The sequence below is a fragment of the Lethenteron reissneri genome, chromosome 4 (genome assembly GCF_015708825.2).
Source record: "Lethenteron reissneri isolate LAM-NWPU_2019-01 chromosome 4, ASM1570882v1, whole genome shotgun sequence".
Lineage (NCBI taxonomy): Eukaryota > Metazoa > Chordata > Hyperoartia > Petromyzontiformes > Petromyzontidae > Lethenteron > Lethenteron reissneri.
In genome coordinates, this window is record NC_083782.1 from 9,165,496 (window position 1) to 9,193,191 (window position 27,696).

General features: G+C 49.5%; 1 protein-coding gene across 1 annotated transcript in view; it reads right to left on the reverse strand.

Moving 5' to 3' along the window:
• MIDN (midnolin) overlaps positions 1 to 27,527 on the reverse strand; it is a 118,889-nt gene extending 91,362 nt beyond the window's left edge. The window contains exons 1-3 of the mRNA XM_061564490.1: positions 25,682 to 27,527; positions 18,138 to 18,225; positions 16,117 to 16,179 (exon numbers count right to left, since the gene is read on the reverse strand). Of these exons, the coding sequence (XP_061420474.1) occupies positions 16,117 to 16,179; positions 18,138 to 18,225; positions 25,682 to 25,887 (357 nt within the window). The 5' untranslated portion in view covers positions 25,888 to 27,527. The remainder of the gene's footprint in view (positions 1 to 16,116; positions 16,180 to 18,137; positions 18,226 to 25,681) is intronic.
• Positions 27,528 to 27,696: the final 169 nt, after the last annotated feature.

The following is a 27,696-nucleotide window of genomic DNA, read 5'->3' on the forward strand; positions in this document are numbered from 1 at the left end:
CTTGATCTTATTCCCAAATAATTTTTTTTAAATGGTAACTCAAATTGTTGCACTCAATAATATCCCGACGCAAATCACAAGATTCGCCTGCTGACAAACATTGTCCAAGCCGTTGGGTCAACAGCCCTCGGAAAGTCAGTCAGTCCCATCATCATCATCACAATCAGCCACTGCTGGATGAAGGCCTCCCCCCAAGCCATCGCTACCATCAGCCACGGTCAATCCACTGCCGCATGAAGGCCTCTCCAAGCCATCGCCATCTCTCGTGGTTCTGCGACGCAACAATCCGCCCCGCACCGGCGCAGATTCCATCAAAGCCATCAGAGAATAACTTAGCTCCATTATGGGTGAGGCTGTATATAAGGTTTATCAACATACGTGCCCCTGTTTGTGATTCGTTTTTGAGCACTATTTATTGTTCATCCTGTTGACGGTAAGTTCTGGCGTGGGTTTCCTGCAAATAATTATTTCTCTTGTTGTGTGTGCCAAAATCCCTCACTGCAATGTCCTGAAACTGCTGCCAATGCCAATAGTGTTGGGCTGTGGATGTCCTAGTAACAGAGCTGCTTAGCCTGATGGTCCTTACCAGCTGAAAGTGTGAGTCATATAATACCGTAATGATATCGACCATGGCATGGAAGACATGCAGTCTGGTCAAACTCAGCCCAACATCCCTCCCTTGGCTGAGAAATGACTTGTATCACACCGATGGAAAAATACACAGCGGTGATGATCTAATCGAGGGGACCGGGCCCCACAATTTCCACGAGCGTGCTCCAGGTCGCCAAGGGGCAATGATCGCCACCCGGTGCTCTGGTGGTCGACTCGCGAGATACCGACTTGTTTTGGTTACCGCGTTTATCTCGTTCATTCCAGACCGGTGGGCGGCCGTAAATAAAAATAGTTGGGGGGGGGGGGGGGGTTTGTGGGTCAACCGCAAAAAACACCACAAGCACCGCGGTGGATTCGTGAAAACCGCCCCTGCTCTCCGCCGGGGAAGCCCCGTGGAACCTACAGCGCTTAACGGACCCCCTAGCGAAGTATGGCCCCCCACAGAGCCCCCCCCCCCCCCCCCGCCGCTCCCCCTTGTGGGTCGTATCTTAATCGAGCAGAATCGGCTGAGGGATGAAGGGAATGGTTGGAAAGAACGCCTCTCATGTTAATTGCGCTTATGCTTCAGATTATTTACACAATCGCTGCTATTGTTCTGCTATCCCCTTGGCAAGCTGGAGCCAGCAGGAATGCTTCAATACGGCTCTACACATTTAATTCGTGCAGGTGTGTGTGTGTGTACGTAATGGGGAGCGGTAGTGCAGTGGTTAGCACGTCGCGCTATGAACCCGGCGACTCGAGTTCGATTCCCGCTCACGGCCAACACCAGTGACGGATATATCTTAACCGGTCACGGGCCTCCACTTGGTGGACTCAGCCTCAATTGAGTACCTGGTGCGATCTATAAACATCGGCACTGGGGAGACAAAGGCGGCCGGGTGTGGTGATGGCCACCCACCCCCTCGTGTGCCGTGCCAGCCTTCATAGTTGCTCGCAAACAGCACTTGCCCCAACAGTCTGTTGAGACGTTGTCCCAGGCTGCCACTGCCCTAATCTCCCAAGCTGAGCGCAGCTTGGTCTGGGTAAACCTAATGGCGGTTGACCACCGGAGTGGGATATTAATTCGTGGATGCTCTACGATGTGGGCTTCGTATGCTGGAGCGTGTCAGGATGGCACATTGTCTCGAGCAGAGTGCACCCAATGTGTGCCACTCATCGTCACACGTGGGGTCAACCCAACACGAGCGGGGGGGTGGGTCAACTTGGCCCTATCATCGTCATCGTCCCACCGCGATGGGTACATTAAGGGCGTTTTTGTGAGGCTCGAATGAGCTCAGCGGTTAACGTCCAGTGGATAGAATGGGTCAAGCGAAACCGATGCAATTTGGGTTAAACGGCATCCAAATCCAGTGCAACCGCATCTTGAGACGCTCTCCATACACCGTGCCGCGTGCAACTTCGTGGAGATGGAAGTGTACACGGTGAAGAGTGTTTCAGAGAAGAAGCAGAACAGTCGTAGGCAGTAGCAAATAGGAAGGTCTAGAGTCTGGACTTAAACAGGGATGGGAGGTCAACAACACGGACGGCTGGTGGCAGGGAGTCACTAACTGCGAGAGCAGCACAGGAGAAGGAGCGACTCCCCGCCCCCCCTGCCCTCGCCGAGCAAAGGCTGGCTGGGGTTTCAACAGGAACCACAGGTCCTAGACTCCCAAGGAAAACGAGACCCTCGGAATCATTCTAGCATGGGTAGGTTTTGAAATGTTAAAATATAAAACTGGACTGACATCTGGAGAGCACTGAGCCGCAAGAAGTGCTGGGATTTGCACCGTAATCCATTAAAGTTAGTTCTTGTCGGCCGTTTTGACATCAAAGACTCGACGCTTCTCTCTTCCGTAGGGGGCAAAGGAGGTGTTCACCCTGGCATCCGCTATTCAAATCCACTGTGGAGGAATGAAAATTCTGATTAAATTCCCCACCGACAAGGCTGCAGGTCGGATGCCAAACACGCGATCAGGATTGTTTTCACCGATACGGACAGCGGACTGACTGCCTTTTCAATGAGCTCCCAGGGCACGGGGGCATCACAGTCGAGGTTAACCCAATGACAAAGATGCCCCCCCCCCCCCCCCCCCCCCCGTATGGACTTACCATGCTGTTGGGGCGAGTCCTGCTAAGCGAGCAGCACCTAAGAAGGCCGGCACGGCACACCAGAGGGTGGGTGGCCAGCACCATGCCAGTGCCGATGTTTGCACACTGCACTCTGTATTCATTTTAATGCGGTGTCGACCGAGGGGAGGCACAGGACCAGTTCGGATAACAATAACTGGCGTTGGTGGTCGTGAGCGGGGATAGAACTCTGGTCGTCGTAGTGCTATCCGCTACACTACTGCTCCCCGCAACTAAGTATAATCACAACACAGACGCCCAGAAAAGTAATTAAATACAGCCAGCCGTGATTTGACAAACTTTTCAATTAAAAGAACACAGCACAGTACAATTCTCGGGGTTTGTAATCCACCGACATGGCTTACGTTCCATGAGCCAGCATGGAGCCACACAATCGCCGCTAAGTGCTCCCGCTGAACACGCCATTCGCATCGCGCGCAAAGAGACACGAGGCCCACTCGTGATAACCTGAGACACGACGTGCATTAGTCGCCACACGTTTGTTAAATCTACTTTCTTGCTCGGGTCACAAGGGACCGCGAGATTCCACGGCCAACAACGCGCAGCGTTATCCCGCGACTTGCGCGTTGAGGGGCTCTCGATGGGGCGGCCGTTTCTGGCGACCGACTTTGGAACCCCGCGATCCCACCCCCCTCCACGCCCCTCAGTTGGCCTTGCGGCTTTTTGTTTATGGTGTCAAACTGACTTTTGCTCCTGCTCGTGGGCCCTTCTCTCGGCATCACACGGACGCTTATTTATTGACATGTTGCCGGAGCTGCTCGTGGCACTTTTTTTTTTTAAAGAACCAGCGTAGTTTCGGGGAGCATGAGGGAAGTAGGCAAATATGCTTGCACAGCTGTTACTGATCTGAGACAGTTTCCTTTTTTTTCTTCTGGGGCCCTTGTATAATCATCACGGGCCCACGCAGGCCCGGCCCACGCATTCCAGCAAGCCGCCTCCGACATCAAAGGCCGGGGGGGGGGGCCGGGATAGCCACGTCCACGCTGCTCTTTTAAAACAACATCCAGCGAACGCTGCCCAAACACCGAGCTAACCCTGCACAAATATCGGCAGAAAAAAATATGTCAATTATTGCCAATCGCCGAGGGTTGCGAGAGGGCTCTGGTGAAAGGAAGGTGGGGGAGAAACAGCTTTGATGCTTCTCCATCGCGGAATGTTAACCGATACCATGAAGCCACATGTGTTGGTAGAGTGTGTGCGTGCGTGCCACACGACAGGAACCTTCGGAACGCCGCTCGCGGGGGCAACGTGCACTCGCGTTTGGAAGTGCGCAGTAATAACGGCTCGCGTCCCACCGTCACGTGTCCACCCCTGACCGATTAACCGGCCCCACACCCCCAGTGCCATTCCCATTCCCTGCACAAATCCGACCTCGTCGGACGGCGGTCGCGCTCGTCCCGACACTCGCTCGCTTCCAAAGCCCGGCAGTGAAGCACCCAATCCCGCATTCAAAGTGACGAGTGCCTCGTTTAGTAATCCGGTAACGTGTCTTTCGCTCCGCGGTGTCAATGTCCGTTGTCTGCCGATGGTCATGTGTCCAGTAACCTGTTGACGCATCTGCCTACGCGTCGGTCCCCAGCGAGAATCAAGCACGTCGACGTTGGAGTGTGCATTTCCCCCAGCCAAGTAACGCTTCAAGAAACACTTCACTTTTGAATCCGGGGCCTCATTTGCAGTTTGGCGGTAAGAGCCTGGCGATGCCGCGGTCACGAGCTGTGCAGTTCCTGCTTTTGTTTCAGCTGCACAACAGTGGCGAAACACCCCTCCTGGCTGCAAACACGTGACCGTGGAGCGAGTCCCAAAGTTCTGGGGCCGAGAGAATGTATGCGGGAGCTACCCGCCCCCCCCTCCCCATTTCCCCAATGAGTTTAGAAATTGGTGAGCGTGATTCTCCCAGCAGAACTGGGGGTTACGCTCCGCTGGATGCCCTTTCGAATTGAACTGTTAGCGCGCCACATGTGCGTCCCAGATTGCACAGTCCCACGAAATCGACCATGGAATGGCTTGGATGGCCTAGATGGTGGGATCGCCACACTCAATGCTTAGCGCTTACGACGAAGGAGCAACAACCTTCAACGGTGGGATGTTCCAGACGTACCGAAAACACATCATCACGGCCGTGTTACTTAAGCATTGCCTTCCGTTGTGGGGTGGACGTTAAGAAATCTTATTTCTTTCTTAAACACACTTTCTTTTAGGGGAATTGAGATGTTGCTTAGAGGTGTCAGACAGAAATTCAGAAAAGTCCTGAAAATTGTCTCATCGGGCTCTTTCTACAACTCACCCATTTCCGTCTTGAGAAATAAATGTTTTGGAAAAGTCAATTTTTGATCTCTGAAGGAAACTTAATTTAATTTGAAACCATTGCTATACATGCCACTACATGCCAAACCGAATGTTGCCACACACAGTACGATGATAAAAAGTTTCAAAATAAACAAGCAGACAATACATCTCCTACAATTATCCGTCTCTCCACGTAAAACATATATTACACAACCCATCAGACGCACGGCCTTCTAGGAGTGCACGATGTCAGCAGCATCGGTTCAATACGAGTAAACCCTGCACCGATTTCGACACACAGCGCCTCATCAGCAGTCAGGCTTGTTCGAATCAACGCTGGTTAACTGCTTATCTGACAGACAAGGACCTTCCCCTTACGATATAGCGCATAGTTCCCTAAAACGGCGCTGATGATTATTCTGAGTCACGCAGAGTTTTCAATGGATCATCTGCCAAGGTGCATACGCACACTATCACATGCGATAACCTCAGAACAATCCCTTATGGTTTTATTAATTTTTTCCCATCTTCATACTTGACAACACCATTGTTCACAGGTCTATTGTGAAGGCGGTTACTAAATTATACCACGCAGCTACGAGTGATTTGAATAGTGCGAGTTTCAATCAGGCAGGGGCTCAACTCAACCCATCACTCTTCGGACGTTATTAAAACAAATACAGATTTTTAGGGAGTCAATAGTGGTTGTGGCATTTCAATCAGCTTCTCCTCCTCCTCCTCGTCCTGTTCAATATCGTCATCAGAAATGCGCCGGCGAGTATCCACGTTTTGCAAAAGGGGCTTCTGGCAAGCTTAGGCGAGTGTCACAATCGCTTCAAGCAAGGTGTGGTGTGCTGTCGGAGCAGTGCTGGTTCACTGACAGGCCTATTGTCGTGCTGACCAAGCCGGCACCTTTTTTTTTTACCATTTTCAGGACCACTTCGGTTTTTACTTCACCCGTTACACAAAAAGCGGTCGCCAATTGCAATTTGGCATGGCGTTCGGCGCGGGCAACAGAAAGGTTCCGATGATCTCCTATTACCCGCGACACACTGTGATGTCACAGCGGACGGGCGACGCTTTCAAAATCACCGGCGTTCCTCGTTCCAGGCGACAAAAAGAACAAAAGGGGAGCCCTCAGCGCCGGGCGCCCCCTGCGCAAATGTGTCCGCAGTAATGGATGCCCGGTGTCCCTTTGGCAAGACCGCGGGGGGCTGTTGCCGTTAAAAAGTTACAGGAACAAAAGCGGTGGGGCGAGGTGCCCTTTACTTCGGTAGTCACGGTACACACCCCGATAATAACCTTTTACCCGCAGCCCTGGAAACCCAATCTCCGGCCGTGTTTGCGGGCGGGCGGGAGCGAACGCCGAGAGGGCGTGGTGGGCAAACGACGCTGCGTTAAGTGGCGTCTATCTAACGAGGCAACAAAGATCCCCCGTATAGCCCCGTGGGCCGTAGGGCTATGCTGTGCTCGTGCTAGCAAGCCTCTAGAAAGGTCAGCGTAGCATCTGGGCGGGGGCGGGGGTAGGGAGAGAGGGGGGATTAAGACGAACCCAGCCACCCTAATTTCCCTGAATCTTAATGTTCATGACACCACTACCAAGCGGCGATTTTGGATGAAGCTGACCTAATAGAGGATCCAGGCCAGGTTCAAATTCCGACTTGGCACGAGTGTTTTGAGTCGAAACCCAGCGTACAGTTAATTCGCGCGTTCCCAGCGTACGGTTAAATCGCCGATATAAAGCAGCGTACGATTTCGTACGAGGGTGTCTGCGATCCAAGCCTAAGCGGGGGGGGGAAGGGTGATGCATGGTTGACAAACGAGTGCGAGGAGAAACGGCATGGGCCCGCGTTCATGGCAAGACACACTGGGTGTGTTTTTGTGCCCATCTCCACCGGCAACCGATTGCGTAATATTTGCGTAGGATAGGTACATCTTGTCCCCTTCTGGTTTCAGGGTCCGCAGTAAGAATGGGATGCTGCACGCAACTTACGGGAACGTTTCCAAACGTACGTTGCTCAGCGTTAGGATTGCCACACCGATTGCATTATTAACGCCGTTGTCGTCGTCGGAACTGACTTGCGGAGGAAAATACATTCCATGGTGAACGGCGTGTCTGTCCTCCTAACATACACGTGATTGTGAATGGCTGGAGAGAGGTCAGATACTCTGATTGTATCACGGTGCACATTTAAATGATGAGGAAACATTACAAGCGAGCGAGACGGCTAAAACATTTCCAAAAATGGAGAAATAAATCCTGAATAAGAATCACAACCCCCCCACAACCTACCACCCCTTGCAAAAAAAAAAAAATCGTGACAATTAATTCTTGTATATTATTACATTCCTATTGTTATCGTTGCTTCAGTGAGCTGTTTCCAACAGAGTAAAAAAACCACCCATATATACACAACGGCTTGAGAAAAATAATAACCAGACCGTCTGCGAATGCTAACGCCGCTCCCTGTCGCATCCGGGCAGAAGGATGCTGGTCGCGTGCTACGTGACCCGGCCTAATTTCCCACTTTCTTCAGCCGGTCCGTGCCAGCTGAGGCACACTCTCAACATATCCCTCATCGTCAATTATTAAACGTTCGTCTTGAGGCAGCGGTGGCGAGGCCATGTTGGGTAAACGGGGGTAACTCCATACAGAATGGAGTTCCCTACAAACCGTTCGTATCAATGCGGATAAGAGGAGCGGCGACCCACTACTCTGTGGAGTAACATTGATATAAACTCTTGTTACAATATGAACAGCGCATTGAAAACGCGTACCATTTTACGTACCATTTACAAAGTGTGTTCACAAATCCATACTGAGAAACACGATGATTGACAGAGGGGTGTAAATTATTTTTTCGATCGTGTATTTAAATAGAAATATTTCAAGTAAGTAGTTTTCAGTTATAAAGGCATAGTTTAGCAAGACAACACTTGCCACCAACCTTCAAACCCATTGGTGAAAAAGAACATTTATTTTGTTTACATTATAATATAATGCGAGAGCCGGGGGCTTACGGGACCCCGGGGTCCCGTCATAAGGTTAATATATTGTGCATTCTTAAACATGTGTAATCGTTTGTTGTTCAAGCGATGAGTCAAGACATATCTAAGTCTGTGCTCTCCGGCTGCCTGGGTGAAAAGCAGCAAGAGGAGCCGTGTCCCTTTCCCCAATCCTGGCCCTAGGCTGGCTCAAGAACGGCAATAAACAAAAACGCATGATGACAAACGAGGAGGGCAGGGGGACGTGAAGTGCGAGCGATATCAAGGCGACGTAACCGAAACAGCGTGGTTCTATCAATTTAATCGAGCTAAGGTTGGGGATATTGAGGGCAGCTTTGTGTTTAACGCGCTCGCCCGCCCCTTCACGGAAAGGTCTCAATGGGCAAGGCACACTTGGTGTAACCCTTTGGAAAACGCCTTGCAGACAGAACATTTATGTAATCGAATCAAAACAAAACCGCTGCTGCTATTATTACGTAACAACGCAGCAAAACAGTGGCTAAAGGTATTTTCATAATTCGGCACGGCAAGATTTTCTACACACTACACTCACTGCTGATGAGGACTTGAAGTCAAAATCCATTGCAGGGTTTTGACTGATTTAACAAACACATGGGCTGGAGAGGCACACGGAGCCAGGCGGATTAAACGTCAACGGACAGTTCCTTTCATCAGTGCGCGGGCCGCGTTGACGATGCTCAGCGCGATTAAACTTCCTCCTCTCCCGCATCGACGTCCGGACCTAACGCGCTTCTGCCGACACACACCGAGACAAAGACGCGCAGGCGACCAAGCCGCGTGGGGGGGGGATTGAGGGGGTGGGGGGGGGCGTTGAACGGGCAGGAGGCCCCTCCACCGGCCGGCGTGCGGTTTGTTGTGGCCCAACCACCACCGCCGCCGGACGGCTTGGCTTGGGGTACGCGAGGGAACGCATCGCCCCAGCGAAGCCCCTGCCGTGACAACCAAACGCAGCAACTCAGCAGTCCCACGGGCACACGCGCGCACGCGGGCGGGCGCGCATTGTTCCACATGGAGACCGGCTGATAAGCCGCAAAAACCGCAAACTCGCGACCTCCCTCCACTCTGCCGCCTTTGGCCCTGGTCCCAGCAGCCCCCATCCGCCAAACAATTTCGGCCTCGTTCGAGCACACACGCACGACGCGTGTGTTTTTCTTTTTTCCCCCGTTGCTATTTAACGTGGCTGCGTAACCCTAGCAGTTGGGGCGTGCTGGCCACGGCACCGGTTTTGCGCCGTGCCCCGCGCCTTTGATGTTTTACTTAAGAGCCTCTGATATGTACTGAGAAATTACCAAAGCGTTTTGCTATGAGGCAGATGTTAAAGAACCTACAGCGCCGGGCTGAAACATGTTTTGACAAAAAGACAGCTTTTGTCAAAAAAATGCTAGGAAAAGGGGTGAAACGGCTGCGATTTCCAGCAATTTGAGGATTTTTTTATATCCAAATTTTGAACGAAAAACAATCTTCAGCAACAAAGGAATCATAGCCATTCATACGAGAAATCTACCAGGGTTGGAGCTGTATTCGTCATTTGAAAAGTCCCTCATTTGAAAATAAAGTGCAACAAAATTACACGAGATTTCCTCTAACACCATTAAAGATGTCCCCTACAAAAAGTCACATTTGCCCAGTTCTCGCCTTTACAAAAAGCGGTAATGCACCGCAGGAGACATTTCGAGCCGATGAAATAAGGGGCACCGAATTAACTTCTCCACGCGCATTAAGCACCGACGATGACACACGGTTGGGGTAAGCGCGTGAAAACGTTTACGCTGGGGTTTCAAAAATGTTAATGTTTGAAAAAGAGCGTAATGTTTGAAGCAAGCGCAGGTGCCAGGCAACTGCAACTCTCGACTTAAACACGTCATGGCACCTTTAGCATCAATTCAAACACGGCGTGTCAAAAGGCGCGTGATTAAGCAAGCCACGGATCGCGAAATCCGCGAGGCTTCTACCACCAATGTCAACGAGCGAGCAAAGGGCGCAGGGCATTACAAGACGCGGTGATAAAACGCGAACCTTTCGTTGTACACAGCCAAGCGGAATGTACAGTAAGTATATGGCGAACCTGTGTGTGTGCCCATTGTGTGTGTGTGTGCCCATTGTGTGTGTGTGTGCATCAAGGCCAAAAAAGGCGACCATGGTAGTGTCCCTTGCTGAAAGCATGCCAAAGCCAGATGCCCCTGGCCTCTGGAGAGAGATCCCTCCGAGACAAAACTGCCTCAAGGTAAAACTCGCCATATGGGTTGTATATTTAATCAGCAGTACTATGTGCTGTGTGGGTATAATATTCAGCGCATAATGTGTGTTGAGTATACCTCTCAATATTCAAGTCAACGGACGTCACACCACTCCGACACAAATGTGAGGCTCATCTCCGTTGGCAATCCTGAGCCAGTGGGAAACCAAAATCCCCATGAATGTGGAGACACTCTTTTTTTAGAAAAGGAGGGGGGGGAATGTTACCTTTCCACAGAGTGGTACTCATTAAATCCTTTATATTAAGTTCGCTTGCTTGCTTGCGCGCTTACGACCGTGCAAATCTTTCGGTCGTTTTTTAACCCACTTCCCGTGATCCAATCGAGCTGACATTTTGCACACAGACTCGTGCATGACAATATATTTTCGTTAAAAAATTTTTCCAAAATTTTACACTTTTTAGGAAAAAAATAAATTATATTTCATTACCAATTGCTTAATGGTGGCAGGCAATCATCTGACCCATAGGTGGCAGCCATCTCAAGCCAGAGGACGAGAGGATTCTAGCTGCCACGCATATAAAGGATTTATAGTGAAAAACTTTGTTTTTACGGGTTAATTTTTTTTAATGACTCAACAGCAATCATGGGCAAAGTTAAACGCGCAGCCAGGAGTTGAACTGGTCGGCGATTGACGATTCATGTTTGTTCTAAGCGTAGTTGCTGAGCACATAGGGCGCAAAGGCCCGACACGTCAAGCGGCCAGCAACAAACAGCAACGAAGAGCTTTGGATAAAGAGACGATGGGGGGATTTACTGAAAGTGAATGCGAAGCAATGTACAGCGGCATCTAAATGCCACGGTGTCTGCATTTCCACGCGTATATTGCGTATATTTGAGTGCACGATTTGCTCGCTCATCGCATGCCTTCCGCCCTCTCATTACGACTTGCCACATCAAGGCCGCGCCACGCATCAAAATACAAATTCCCTCCATAGCGTCTCCACATAAATCCAATTGCGCATTCACTCGATGCACACGCATAGCCACACATGGTGCACAACGCAAGTGTTAAATCACCTCTTTAGTAAAGAAAATGTGCACGAACAAAATATATTCCAATTACCTAAGCCGTTGTGTCCAAGTGCGGTCAGAGAGAAGCAATTAAGGTAAAATAAGTGCCTCACACTTATGTGTCCTGGCCACCAAAGTCTTGCCCACAAATTGAACCCAGATGGCTTCAGATCATAGCACAAGGCGTTCGAATGGCACTCGCACAAACAAAAGACGGTGGTCCCTCGGTTTACGATGCCATCGATTAAACGATATTTCAATTAGCGATGATTTTCGTGGAAACAATTGATATCGTTAACCGAGGGACCACTGTACACTCTCGTACAAACCACGGTACCACAGGATGCAGTGTCTCATGCAAATTGGATTTAAAAAAAAACTGTCTGGGCTCCCACCTGGTGAAATAAAGGAGACGGATCGATACGCTCGCTCGCTCTCTCTTACGCCGCCGCACTCACGGGGACACTTAAAAACGACGGCGTTCCCGTCGGGGCGGGATTGAGCGTGCGTGAGCTACGGCATGCGCCAGAGGTGAGAGTTGTACTCTCCGTGCATTCGTGCGGCCGCCCAGAGCCATATCCAGTGACTAAGAGATCAAGTATCTTGGCTGGCGTTGTTCGGCCGCGCTCGGGCTTACAAAGCAGAGCCCCCCCCCTCCCCCCACGGTGCCGACGCCTTGTCGGTAAACCGTGTGTGCGTCGACGCCCAAAGAGTTCATGTAATCGCCGTAAAAACTTTGAAGCGCAACAGCCACTTTGCAACGGGAAAACTCGGACGTGTTCGCCGATGACACGGCCGCGGCCTTAAAAGGAAAAAGAAACTCAAGAAATAAAAAATATAGTGGGTGACGTTTCGGGCAACGAGCCTTCTTATTACAACGGGACATGGTTTGAAAATTTGGGGTGGCGTCCTCCAGACTTGCTGTTGAGTATGTAAAACTGGCAAATGGATGTCATTATGTTGTCCAGCATAATAATTTACAGGGCTTTGTCCAGCCACTTTTAGATGAGGTCCTCACCATGCTCTGGCAATCGCGGTGGTTGTGTGCCTCACAAGTGACGCTATCACATCTAGGGAGGAGGACGCCCCTGCCATGCATAGTCCCATGGGATGTTGGCTATCAACAACAAGGCAACTCCTATGACTAATTGGGAATGGGACGCAAGCGTAGGATTGATCACCCAGTCGCTGGCCGCCTTTGGGGAGGGTGTATAGTATGAAAGGCCGAAACACCCTAGGAACCAAAGGGTCACTACTGACGATGCGCTCCCCAAATTTCACCAGGCTCACTGTTCATGAACTCTTGGAAGTGCTTGCACAAAGGATAGTAACATCTCATCCTGTGTTCTTTGGAATCTATTTAAGACCGAAACAGAAGGATTTCTCCACATTTCTGGCTGTCACCTGATGAGGCTGGTTGTAATTACCGGCGAAATGTCACAGTACTCGAATTGTAAACGCCGTGGGTTTTGTTTACGTGACAAACCTTATTAATTGGCTGTGTCGGGTGGTGGCGGGTTTAATGACACATGTATATTGATGCCATCTAACCCAAATAAACCTCTGTTATGGATAATTGGGGGGTTGGCGAAGTGGGGGGGGGGAGGCCAGGATCGGTTCTGATATTACTAACCACCGATGTGAGCCGTGGTGCGAATTGAACCTAGGTCACTGGCCGAACCACCGCACCCCATCCCTTTACGCGAGCCTTTTCGGAAATGCGATGTTTAGAAGACATCAATGTTAACTGCATATTTGTGATTGTTGTTGCTTTTATTTCCAATAGTTAATCCAATTGTGTTCTTCTCAATGCAGATGCAATTGAATTATGCTTTAGTTTTCTGCTTTTACAGACTGCTAAAGTTGTGGCCAATTCTGGGAGAGCGGTCTGCTCACGAGCGAGATTTAGTAATACATTAAAAACCGGGTAACAATAATAATGACAATTACACTGTCTTCAACGATTTAAAGTAATATTAAAAAAAGTGGCATGCTTTCTCTCTTGTGTTGTACACTGCAAGGCCCAAAGGGGGTTCTATAACCAAGTCATTATCGCAACGGCACAAGGATTGATAATTATTTGTCAAATAGCGTAGAGTGCAGTTACAGTTTTCTTTATTTTGTAAAAAAGCCAAAGAAAGCGACTTACTTGGAATTAGTCACAAGTCAGTCGTTAATCTCAATTTAACCAGGCCTGAATTTGGCCAGTGTACCCAAGCTTAGTAAAACTCTCATGCCCGCCATCTCAAATCGCATCACGCGGCTTTGATTAAACAATAACGCACGCCTCAAAACATCACGCGATTAGGTTATCAATCTCAGCGTGTCCTCACAAGGGTTTAACTTTACCGGCTCAGTCTGTGGGACGACGTGCAAGCGAGCAGTCACAGACGTGCGTGTGTGTACGTAGGTGTGTGTGCGCGTGTGTGCTTGCAAATAGGTGGGGAGCAGTAGCGTAGCGGCTAGCTCACTGCGCTACAAACCCGGCTACCCGATTTAAATTCCAACTCACGGCCTCATCTGAGCCGGTCCTGGGCCTCAAATGAGAACCTGGTGCGGTGTGTAAACATCACCACTGGAGACAAAGGCGACCGGGCGTGGTGCTGGCCACTGACCCCCTCGTGTGTCGTTCCGGCCTTCGTAGATCCTCACCAACAGCACTTGCCCCAATAGTCTGTTAAGGCTAAACGGGGGATCTTTGTATTTGCTTGCGAATGAGGATACCTATACGCGGCCCCTTTAGAAGGGCCGTTCAGCTTTTAATAGCAACAGTGCAATGCTAAGAATAATGATGCTAAGAATAATGATTCTCAGTGATGCGAAGCGGATATGCAAATTGAACTTGGCCAATGAGACGTCTTATGAATTCTAATTCCCAAAGCAAAGGCATGACTGTACAGTAGTTTACATTTATATATTTTCAATTCAATTAATGGTCTCTTATTGAATCCAGCGACAGCTAAATATGAACCATTGCCTCTGTTACAAGGCCGACCTTCGTAAGGTATATGGGAATAATTATTTTGTCTATTTTTTATTCATTTGGGGAGGAATATTTTCTCGGGGATTTTGGCTGTGACATCGAAACAGTTGTCCTCACAGGAGTCTTACATTTTCAGATTAAACCAGACAGCAAGGCTTTTGGGAATGCCGCTCAATGAAAATTGCAATAAAAGCGTGATTTTGCCCAAAATTTAGACGTCAACTGGGCGCATGTCATCCAGCCGCCCCTACGTGCTAGAGCAGCGTGCCTGTGTGTTTTTGTGTCCCATCATACGACATATTGCCAACACGCACTCCTCGCATAACGACTGCTCGACACATCGGTAAGAGCCGCGTGCACAAAGGCCCGAGCGCGCACGAAGCGAATAAAGCGACGGTCATTTAAAAACAGAATAACAATAACACCGCGGAGACCTTCCATGAGCAAACGAACCAACGAGCAGCCCGGCCACGGAATTATAATTGCACCCGCCCTCCCCTGAAGGCAGTCGCATTGATTTGAGCATTAGCACAATTACACACCGTTGAGTAGTAATGGCGGCGAAAATAACTCGGCAGCGTCCCGCGAGCCAAATGGGAAGTGTCGCGTGGCACCTTCCCGTCGATTTGTCGTCGTTCCGCACCGGTTGGGCAAATTCAAATTGCGAGCGCGTCCGATTGGAATGGAGGGGCAATGCAAGCAATGCGTGCGCTCTGCCAAATCTAAATAGGGTGCCATTCGGATCTCAACGGTCGGCCGAATTGTCACAGACACATATACGTGAAGAAAGATCAGATGAAAGAGTATTACAAGCATTTGCACTTTGTTTTAAAACAGAACATTTTTTCGTTGCTACAAAGTATTTGTTATATTTCTCTCGCACTGGTAAAAAAAAAAATACTCAATAGCAGGCCAACATCTGAAATCACGAACTCACGGTTGAGAGCTCCCTCTGCTTTACCGAATGAGCTGTAATCTGCCCACATTTACATTCTATCAAAAAAATACTTTGCTTTTAAGTGGGATATGACCAGTGTGTTGTTTCATTATCCACCAAAGGTGCATGGACGGTAGCAGTAAAAACAACACGTGTATCAACAATGCCCTCTTAATAACGCCGAACCCATAATGGGTTAAATGGAACTCTGAACTAACAGCACTGGATGCCCACAATGGCGTCAACCCCTGGCCACCAGCAACCTACGTTCCCACCCAAAGCACTCAGGCTTGCCATGGCAGTAATGCACTGTCCATCAGGCACTTACATCTCATGGCTTTATTTGTTGGAAAGCGCATTCTCTTCCCTTATTTTCACTACAAAATCAACCGTCTCAGTCATTGGATTTCATAGACCGTGTGAGTAATTGCGCATTTCAAGAAAAGCACAACCCCGGAATGCCGTGTGTGTGCGTGTGCATGCGTGCTGGGCAGCTGGCCCACACCCACTGTACAGCAACGCCTTTCATTGGCTCGTGGGTCCCAGGCAATCTCCAGCATGCAGCGTGTGGTTGGGTCCCCAAATATATACCTTGGGAAGCCCTCCCTCCCACTCACTCACTCTGCAAATCCCACACCCCACCACCGCTGCCCCACACCCAGTGCCCAACCCATTGGGGCTACCCCTCCCTACCACATGCCACGAAACAGCTGCCTGGTACAGAACAAAGGAGGACAACCCTTCGTTCCCAACCCACACATCTCCCCCCCCAACAAGACTGGACTCAACACTGATCCCACTCGTAGCTTACCCACACCACCACACAATGCAGCAGCAGCAGCAGCAGCAGCAAAATGCCAGTGTGGCGCCCTTACCTGGTTGTCAGACAGGCTCTCCAGAGCTTGCATCACCGACTGCTCCGGCCTTGCCGACTGCGACTGCAAAGAACAATTGCAATACACGTGTTAATTAAACACAGACAGTACCGAATCACACATATATATTCCAAGCCGATGTTCGTGATCGTATCCTATTGGCAGTCCCAAGCAAATATTAGACATTTCAATTATGGGAGACGGTACACCAAAGGATAACCACTGTCGACTTCCTACAAAGTGGTACCCACTTTATACTGCATGAATGATCTGCTTAGTCAACACATTTGTGGATCTCAAAGCTGTGCCCTCCTGAAAATGAGGCTTGACCCTCGATGAGGCTTTCGTGTCTAGACATTAAAGTATGCAAAAACAGTACTAGACCAACATGCACAGCCCCCCCGTACAAACAGGACTTATATGAGGATCTGAGTCTGCGTTTTTCATTGTATGGCCTTAGATTTGCTTCAAAAGCACCGGGAATTGGCTTTGAAACTAACAGTCTTTTGTAACAAGATCCAGGCTTAAATGTTACACAAACAGCTTTCCTCTGACTCAGAGGGTACCATATAAGCCGATCACATGACAGCGTTTTCCACGGCTGTGATTGTATTTTACTGTTTAAATGTTAGCACATATTGTTCAATTGGCGATGACTATCACGTTGCGATAACGCATACTACGCTTTCTCTGATACATGCCGCGTATAGCCAGTCACGACCGACTCCGTGACTGATGCCAATTCAATTCATGTTCGAGAAGGGTTCGAAGGCTGAAAAACACTTGGCACGGATATAGTTGAGCTTTAAAAAATATAACCCATCAAAAACGTGTGCGCATGCATTTACAAAATATACACTTGCAAGGTATGGAATACATCTGTATTTATGAAATCATGTGAACAATACAATATAATTTGAATTCATACGGCATCTGAATGTAAGTGCATGTGAAGCCGCAGTAGAGAAAGAGTGGGCAAATGAGCTTTACAGAGGCTGTCAGAGGCTGAGAAAACAAAGGAACGTCCACAAGACTAGACTTTAAACAGGGGGCAGAGTCGACAGCATTGATGGCTGTGGGAAGGAAGTTCTAGAGAACGGCGGAAGCAGAAGAGAATGAGCAATGTGTGTGTGTGTGTTCAACTGTTTAAACTGTTAAACTATTTATTTTTACTTCACTAAGGCCAGCTGAGCTGTATAGCTCTTTTTTCAGAAGCGAATTGGCCAAAAATGAAAGCTCAATGCAGTGGCTTATCACGTGGGAACTTACAGGAGTCAAATGCTCTAAACGTGTGTTCCTAAATGCTGAGAGAAAACCCGGAGGACCCGAAAAAAAATCAACACAACCGTGAGGAGAGATTACATGCAAACTCTTAGTTTTTTCGGTAAAGTCACGTAGGTAAAAAATTGAATAAAAATTAATAAAAAATAAAATAATAATTTTTAAAAATCACGACGTTTCGGAGGCAACACAAGGCTCCATCATCAGGTGGGACCGTCACAGCCAGATTTGCTGTAGCTACGTGACTTTACCGAAAAAACTAAGAGTATGAATCCTTGCAGTCACGAAAGCTTCAAATCTAGAATTACATGCAAACCCCAAATATACAGGCGTCAGGGTCGGGATCTAACCCACGACCTCATTTCTACCAGGCGAGGTAGTTCACATCTCAATCTTAATTTTGGAGCTTTCGTGACTGCAGGAATTATTCTTTGGTTCTTTCGGTAAAGTCACGTATAAAGATAAAATAATAAATTAAATAATAGCATACGACGTTTCGATTGCAACACAAGCAATCATCATCAGGTATTTCATTATTTCATTATACCTGATGATGATTGCTTGTGTTGCAATGGAAACGTCGTATGCTATTATTTAATTTATTATTTTATCATTATACGTGACTTTACCGAAAGAACCAAAGAATAGTTCACATCTCGCCACCCCGGCGTCCTTCTTTGCAGATAACCCGAGTGTGTGTTCTTTGCGGGTGTGTTGTGCGTTGCAATTCACAAACATACCACGAGTCCCGTCTCCACCGTTGGCACCAATGTAAGCTTGCTTCCGTTGGACACAGCATAATCACGCAACTTGCCCGTTCTCAGGTGCCTGCAGAGACAACAGAAGAGACACACATAAGTCCATGTGCAACACTTACCACGCAACAACACGGGCTTAAACGCACGCGCCAAAAACATTGGCTCACAAATATACTGCAACACACTCACGTGGACACAAAGGCAATCTCACACGACGTCAGTTCTCCAGCATTACGTTCAAACTGATTGCGACAGCTTGAGGAGTCTTTCGTGGAGCGGCGGATTGATCACGGGCTGGTGATGATGACAAACGCCGATAAAATAACAGACGTTCATCTTTGTTGTCTGCGTGGCTATTATTCAGCAAGACAAATTATGAAAGCAAAGAGAGAAAAAAATGTTGGGGAAGGGGGTGGTGGTGGTACACGTGCTGTTTTCATTTGTGAAGTTTCATAAAACCATTAGCTTTTCATTTCACAACTGGCGAGGCAGCGGCAGTGTACACTGGCTTTTGTGAGTTAAAATAAGCAATTCGCGGTGCTGTGCTCATGGCACAATGGGGCATTGCATGTGCAGTCAATTTTGTGTCTTTACAACACAGGTGCTCTTCCTTCAAAGGGGGTTTCACAATGGTGGCTGATTGTACCGTAGTCTCCTCCTGTCTCTGATGACGGGGCAGACTGCAGGTCTCATGACAGATCCTCAACAAAAGAATGAATGACAAAGCTCACCCCCAGCCCACCCTCCTCCCCGCACAGACACAACGTATGCTACCGCAATTACGACTGTGGCTCATAACGTCTTCGGATTATGTACAAGGACAAATATCCCCCATACAGCATTAACAGACTGTTTGGGGAAATGCTGCTGTTAGCGGGCAACCTATTTTAAGGCCGGTACGGCACATGAGGGGGTGGGTGGCCAGAACCACACAAAGATCATCCAGTATATGCCCGAACAGACATTTGGGGCAAGTGTTGTTAGCGGTTACCGAGCACCTATGAAGGCCGGCACAGCACACACGGGGGTAGGGGGGAAGAGTGATTAGCCCCCACGCCCGGCCGCCTTTGTCTCCCCAGTGGCGATATTTACACACCACACCAGGGTAACTCATTTGAGGCTGATTCGACCCTGGGGGAGGCCCAGGACCGATTCAGATAATCGTCACTGGTGCTGCTGGTGGCAGTGTGCGGGAATCGAACTCGGGTCCCTGGGTTCATAGCGCAGCGCGATAACCGGATACACTCTAGACTCCTTTGTGACACACACACACACCGCATGGGTTACACGTGACAGAGCCACACTGCGATGACACGTTACCGGCTAACAAAGCACGCGAATTCGATATAGAGAAAAGCAGTTTCCCCCATGCAGCAACACCAGCGTGTAGCAGTCGCAGTTACACGGCAATCCGATCTCGCAAAAAATAGCACGCTATTTATATAGACGGGGCTGTTGCACTGCCGACTAAGTCGATAACACGCAAGCCTCTCCTCCCCCTTATTAGGTCGATAAGCAGTGCCCGGTAGTAATGCGACAGCGAACCTGAGCAAGGCGAATTGTGTTATCATCTTTACCTCTTTTGTTCATGAAAGCTGCAGCGGGCAACCCAACATAGCATCAACACATCAGCTGTGACAATAACACGTGGTATGTAGCACGCGGCCTCGGTGCGATATATTAAGACCGCAGTATAGGTCTACACAGCAACGTATGTTTTGGTAATAGGATCGTATAGGCTGTACGAGGTATGGTATAGTATCGCGTGGAGTATAGACTATATCAGGATATTTATTTATACTGGATGAATCCGATGAGCTATAAAGTTGTTTGTTCACAGATGTCCAGTAAGGGGGTAGGGTGTTATAAAAGAATAGCCTGTGTAGGGTACAGCATAACAATCTCTGTGGGATATAGCATGCAGTGTAGCCTATATAGGGAATAGCAGAGCATACATCTGTACATGGTATGATATACAGTATATGTAGAATATAACACTGAATTGTTTGTTGAATAGCCTAAATAGGATACAGTATTCTTAAGTGTATAAGATGGTGTGGTATAGCACACATAAGGTACAGGATAGAATAGATGATATAAAACGTAGCCTTTCGAGTGAACGCTATAGATGAAAGTCTATGCTATTCCGTATCGCGTACAATAGTTGAGTACATAGCCTCTGGTCCATGTGTGTGTTTGGTTTAGGTCACGTGGTAGTATTATTCCAACGTTACTGTCGTGAACCCTCCACCACCCGACACGACTGTCCCGTTTCACACAAAACATCATTATTCACAGGTGGCCAAAGTGTGTCGATTACATTCCGGCTTCGGATTTCTCACCACCGAGTTCAACATCAAGGTGGGGCGGCGACGTTTCGCGTCAAGACCTCCCCGAGCGTCATCAGATGACGAACTCGGGAAATTCAGTACCTCCAGTTTCAAGTTAACATAGCCTCTGTATTGAAGTCCGTCTAGTGGAGACTATAGAGCCTGGTACATAGCATAGCCTACACATGGCATAGTATTATACATCATAGTCAAGAGACTTATGCAATACAAAAGTGTACAAGCACATTCCATACATCGAGTGTATCCTGGATAGAGTATAACCTAGACAGCATAACCTTGTAGGGTGAAGAGTGTAGCGCAGCCTTGTAGGGAAAAGCGTGGGGCTTAGTGTCTCTTGCACAGATAGTGCAGTGGTTGGTGACACAAAGGCAGGACCAGTCAGTCTGCAGTCGAATACGGGACAGGAGTCACAACGCAGCCTGTGTGTAGATCGCTATATGATGCATAGCATGAACTGCACAAAGGAAACTGCATATTAGACCCGTGTATTATGTAAGACGCGCTTGTAAGATAATAACTGTCTTGCATGGTTCCGTTCGGTAAAGGTTCAAGATGTGTATACTGGGCAGGATAAAAATGCTTCTCTATAGGGCGTAAAGACTATAATAGTTCAGTCAATAGTAGTCTGTATGACCACAATAGGCGTTACGTCAGCTTGAAAGAGGTAATAGCGCGCTATATATTACAGTATTTGATGGATATAATTGACAGCCCTGTGTCGTTTCCTGCATAATGAAGGCTTCCCCACGCAGTCGGGAATGGGTGGGGGGTGTTTGACCATACTTCAACATGCTGGTCAGTGCAAGCTTGAGGGGGGGAGGGGGGAGATCAGATGTCTATAGCTCGTCTCTGATGTTAGCAATGGCCCGGAATCTAACTCACATTTGCCGGGTTCCATACCGTTCCCACCACACCGTAACATCAGCATTGAGGTTTTTTTTAAACATAGTTTTCTTGTTATCGTTCCGATCATAACTTGAGATGCAAACGCAACGCAGTGATGTGAACACAATTAAAACCGTATACAAAATGCAAATTAGCTTTTATTTATTTTAGGGTGCATGAGCTGACCCATTTAATTGACATGACTCAAAGCGCTTGTCGGACACCGCCTCACTGCCATCTGCGAGTCGCGAAGCAACACGGCGCTCAGAACAGACAGCTTTCAATAGGCGAATAAGATAGTGTGTGTGGGGGTTGCATGAGATGTATCCAGCAACAACAGCCCACAATTACCATATACCTTGGTTATCATGTACGACTCCCCTTCGCATGCTATGCTACTGATGGCAAAGAACAGCACCGCCTACGCGAACACTGTGATCCTTATTAAGCATCACCACATACCGAATACACTGCGCGCTGCAGCGTGCACAATACTTTAATATATGAGCTCTCCAATACATATATATTTAACAACTAAATCTGTACTGTTGCGTGTACAGCCCTGTGCATTTGGCAGTGTTCTCGCATGCAGTTTATCATTCTCAATCTACCGTTGGCTGAAGCCTCCCCCCTACGTCTTGTTGGTCAATGGGGGTTTTATGACCAACCACACGGACCAGTTACGTGGTTGATAACAATGTGTAACAAACAAATCATTGTTCCTGGGTAGTAAGTGTTAGTTCCTAATTGCGTATGCCTCAAAAGTACAGAAAATGGCTATTATTCCCCCACAAACTTTGCTTTTGTGACCAGGACAGTGATATTTTGAAATGTACCTATTTTCAATGATAAAAAACGTAGTGTGCATTTTTGTCATTCCTTCAGATAAAGTCCCGGTCACAAAAGCAACGTTTGTGGGGAATAATATCCATTGTCTATACATTTTAGGCATAAGCAATTTAAAAAAGAAATACACTTAGTACCCAGGAAGAAAAATTGTGTTACATAGTGGTATAAAGCAAGAGAGGGTAGGGGGGGGGTAGATATCACGAGCCACTCGGAAATTATTTATCGGGAATGATATCTCGGGATGGATATCTCGGGGTAGATATCTCGGGGGTAGATATCTGGGGGTTGAGCCGGGGGTGACAATTGACAGGGCGTAGAAACACAGCAGAGGTTCTGGACAGCAGAGGGCAGTGCTGAAAAATCCATTGTTTCAGTTTTTCAGTTTTCATTTATATGGTATAGCCCTGTGTGCCATTCGGCTCTTGAATGCGGGTGCAACCGCAACAAACAAAAAACCAAAAACATGAACAAGAAAACATCTTAAAGTGACTTTGCCCAAACAGAAAAATCCAGGAAAAAACTGCAAAGTCTTCCAGAAAAAAAGGCACCGTACACCAACGCTGTGTGCACTCCCTTGTGCACATTCAACCCAGAGTGGTGAAGTATGGTCAAACAAGCCCCCCCCCCCCCCCCCACTGCCACGCAAGGGGGTGCGGGGAGGTCATCATCCAGCCAACAAAGACAAAGATCCCCCCAACCCCCGTGTAGGCATTACAGACTATAGGGGCAAGTGCAGTTAGCGAGTAGTATCGCACCTATTAAGGCCGGCACGGCACACGAGAGGGAGTGGGTGGCCAGGCAATAATGCTTATATATACACACACACACACAGTGCTATCATATTGTAACAGCGTTGTGCACTAGAATCAGTCGTGGTTGTATAGTTTAAAGTTTAAACTACCGTGCTACAAAACAAAGTTATGACAATATCAACGCATAGATTTAGCTCACGGGCAAAGTCATATATGGGATCACCCTTGGTATACCCACAGAATATTCGCTGTTTTAAATACACACGCTCGCTCACATACACCACGTTATAGCTTCACGCATACAATAATACACAACACAGCATTATGTAACAAGGCCACATAGCCATAGATTTATACTATTAATCTGTAAGGCGGTGTGTGGTTTCACAACCACGCTCTAGGAGTGCGACTGTGGATTGGAGGGGCTCCAATGTCTGTGGGGTTCGCAACTTATACTACATAGCACCTACGGTAACACCGATGAGTATGACACAGTGAATAGCATGTGTCCTATATATAGCTCCTGTGATGTAGTCTGCGTATATAGGTAGTCCTCGACTTACGATGGAGATGCGTTACGACGACCCCATCGTAAGTCGAAAATGTCGTAAGTCGAAAATGTCGTAAGTCGAATATGGCCTCGCCTACCCAGGAGTCTTAAAGAATGGTGATAATTTAGCAAAAACAGAGCAATTTATCGTGGTAACCTTAAAATGAAATCGTATCGTAACGTATCATATTGTACTGTACCCACCAAGATTCTGTCCGTCGTCTGCATACTTGATCGTAAGATCGAAATATCGTAAGTCGGGCCATCGTAACTCGGGGACTAGCATCGTAACGCGGGTACTGCCGACGTAACTCGGGGACTATCATCGTAACTCGGGGAATATCCTCGTAACTCGGGGACTATCCTCGTAACTCAGAGACTATCCTCGTAACTCAGAGACTACTTGTATTAACATCCCTATGTAGAAGAGGGCGTCCGTAAACCTGCCGCATACAAAGTCTATACACACACACGCTTTATAAATTATCGTGCAGGGTGATGTATAATTATATATTGTACACACGTCTCCAAATTGTACGGTACAAGCCTACGTGGTACACACGAGTTAATATAATCACGCGTGAAAGTAAAGTGTGGTTGGTGGTGGGTGAGGCTTGTGTATACTCTAGTGCAGTCTGTGTGTGGGTTAGCACGGTGGACATACACAAGTGTGGTGGCGTTAATGTGCTGCCTTGTAACAAGTCGGAGTGATGCAAGGCTGTCCCGCTGTGATGTCTCCACTCGTGTCTGTGTAGTCGTGTCCCACGTATTAGTGTCTCTGTCCCCGTGTGAGTGTCTCTGTCCCCGTGTCTCTGTCTGTGCCCGTGTGTGTGTCTCTGTCCCCGTGTCACTGTCCCCCGTGTGTCTCTGTCTCCGTGTGAGTGTCTCTGTGCCTGTGTCTCTGTCTCTGTCCCCCCCGTGTCTCTGTCTCTGTGTGAGTGTCTCTGTCCCCGTGTCTCTGTCTCTGTGTGTGTGTCTGTCCCCGTGTCTGTCTCTGTCCCCCCCGTGTCTCTGTCTCTGTGTGAGTATCTCTGTCCCCGTGTCTCTGTCTCTGTGTGTGTGTCTGTCACCGTGTCTGTCTCTGTCCCCCGTGTGTCTCTGTCTCTGTGTGTGTGTCTCTGTCCCCGTGTCTCTGTCCCCCGTGTGTCTGTGTGAGTGTCCCTGTCCCCCGTGTCTCTGTTCCCGTGTCTATGTCTCTGTCCCCGTGTGTCTCTGTCCCCGTGTCTCTCTCTGTCCCCCGTGTGTCTCTGTCCCCGTGTCTGTCCCCCGTGTGTCTCTGTCCCCCGTGTGTCTCTGTCTCTGTCCCCGTGTGAGTGTCTCTGTGGGTGTCTCTGTCTCCCTGTCTCTGTCCCCCATGTGTGTGTGTGTCTCTGTCCCCGTGTGTCTCTGTCTCTGTGTGTGTCTCTGTCCCCGTGTGTGTGTGTCTCTGTCCCCGTGTGTGTGTGTCTCTGTCCCCGTGTGTCTCTGTCTCTGTCCCCGTGTGTCTCTGTCTCTGTCCCCGTGTGTCTCTGTCTCTGTCCCCGTGTGTCTCTGTCCCCGTGTGTCTCTGTCTCTGTCCCCGTGTGTCTCTGTCCCCGTGTGTCTCTGTCCCCGTGTGTCTCTGTCCCCGTGTGTCTCTGTCCCCGTGTGTCTCTGTCCCCGTGTGTCTCTGTCCCCGTGTGTCTCTGTCCCCGTGTGTCTCTGTCTGTCCCCGTGTGTCTCTGTCTCTGTCCCCCATGTGTGTGTGTCTCTGTCCCCCATGTGTGGTGTGTCTCTGTCCCCGTGTGTCTCTGTCTCTGTCCCCGTGTGTCTCTGTCTCTGTCCCCGTGTGTCTCTGTCTCTGTCCCCGTGTGTCTCTGTCCCCGTGTGTCTCTGTCTCTGTCCCCCATGTGTGTGTCTCTGTCCTCGTGTGTCTCTGTCTCTGTCCCCGTGTGTCTCTGTCTCTGTCCCCGTGTGTCTCTGTCTCTGTCCCCGTGTGTCTCTGTCTCTGTCCCCGTGTGTCTCTGTCCCCGTGTGTCTCTGTCTCTGTCCCCGTGTGTCTCTGTCTCTGTCCCCGTGTGTCTCTGTCTCTGTCCCCGTGTGTGTGTGTCTCTGTCCCCGTGTGTCTCTGTCCCGTGTGTCTCTGTCTCCCGTGTGTCTCTGTCTCTGCGCTCCACTCACGTCTCTCTGTGCAGCAGCGTGAGTCTGTCCCGGGACACCTTGAGACGGCGCGACAGCTGCAGCTTGAGGCCGTCCACCGTCTCGTCGGCAGAGACGGTCACCTCGAACTCGGAGCCCGTGGTGGAGCGGATACACACGGCGATGGGCGACGACACCTCGCCAAGGTCATAGCTACTGCTGCTGTTGCTGCTGCTGCCCGGTTCCATCTGTGCTGCTGTTCTTGCTGCTGCTGTTCTTGCTGCTGTTGTTGTTGCTGCTGCTGCTACTCGGTAGTTTTGAGCTTTTTACTCGGTCACCGTCGCCGGTTTCACTCTCCTCGCTCGCTAAAGCTCTCGATATTAGATCGATATTAGATCGATATTATTAGATCGATATTAGCCCCCCCAACCCCACCACCTTCTTCTTCTTCTCCTCTCCCTATCTGGGGAGGGGGGTGCTTTCCGTCGCCTCTCGTTCGCCTTTCTCCGCTTGGCTGTGGTGGAGGAGGCTGTGGTGGTGGAGGTGGTGGTGGTGGTGGAGGTGGAGGGGGGTGGTGGAGGTGGTGGAGGGTCCGCGTCTGGCTGGCGCCTTTGCTCGGCTCGGCTTGAATGGGGCTGCTGAGCACGGATGAGGTGGGGACGGCGAGATGGAGCCACGGGGAAGGCGGAGGAAGAGGAGGAAGGGCTTTGGTTGGGGGAGGGGGGTGCCTGCTACTACTACTGATGCTGCTGCTGCTTTAGGGGTAGGGTTAGGATGAGTGGGTGGGACGTGCTGATGCTGATGATGATGCTGGTTGCAGCAACAGCAGCAGCGCTTGATGGTGCAGTTATAAAACGAAGGCAGCAGCGTTCTCTCTCTCTGTCTCTCTCTTCGTCAGTCAGTCAGTCACCCCAAGCACTTGCGAGAGAGAGATAAAGTTACACGGGAAGGGCTTTCTTCGCTCTCTGTTCGCCGGTGGGCCAAGTGTCTGGTCCGTGCAGTCCGTGCCGTGCCTTGCTGGCCCCTTGCCGCTACACGAACGCACCACGTGTGTGTGTGTGGATGATGATGGTGATGGTGGTTTCGGGACGGAGGATCACTTTGTTTCAACTTTATGGCAAATTGTATTGAGCAGCAGCAGCAGCCGGTGGCTTTTTAGAAGAGCAACAGCTCGGCAATTAAACCCGAGTACAAAGCGGATCACTCGAACGCATTCTATCGTGCGCTCACTACACAGAGCTGTCAAATCAGACGCGCACGTGGCTGTCTGTCTGCACGTGTCTCCTCGTGTCTCCTGGGTGGCTGTCTTCCTACCCGGACAGTATATGCGTCCGCTTGTCTATGTATATGTGGCTGTATCTATGCCTGCTTCCCTGTGTATTCGTCCGCAAGTCTGTGTAAATGCCTGCTTCTATTTGTACCGGTGTTACGTGTGTCTCTGTTTATACCCGCCTCTGTCTGCCACTCACCATCCCTGTCTCTCCCCCCGTCCGCGTGTCTCCCCGTCTGTGTGTGTGTCTCCGCGTGTCTCCGTCCCTGTGTCTCCCTGTGTGTGTTTCCCCGTCCCTGTGTCTGTGTGTCTGTCTCCGCGTCCCTGTGTGTCTGTGTGTCTCCCTGTGTCTGTGTGTCTCCGCGTATCTGTGTGTGTCTGTCTCCGCGTGTGTGTGTCTGTCTCCCTGTGTGTCTCCGCGTGTCTGTGTGTCTCCCCGTCCCTGTGTGTGTCTGTGTGTCTCCCTGTGTCTGTGTGTCTCCCTGTGTCTGTGTGTCTCCGCGTGTCTGTGTGTGTCTGTCTCCGCGTGTCTGTGTGTCTCCCCGTCTGTGTGTGTGTCTGTGTGTCTCCCTGTGTCTGTGTGTCTCCCTGTGTCTGTCTGTCTCCGCGTGTCTGCGCAGCCCGGGCTGAGTTGCTCGCAGCCTCTCGCGTGAAGTCTCAAACAATGGAGCCCCCCCCTACACCCCCCACTAGCCCCCTCCCCCACCCCCCTAGCCCCCTCCCCCACCCCCCTAGCCCCCTCCCCAACCCCGCTTGCCCCACCCCCCTTGCCCCCTCCCCCACCCCC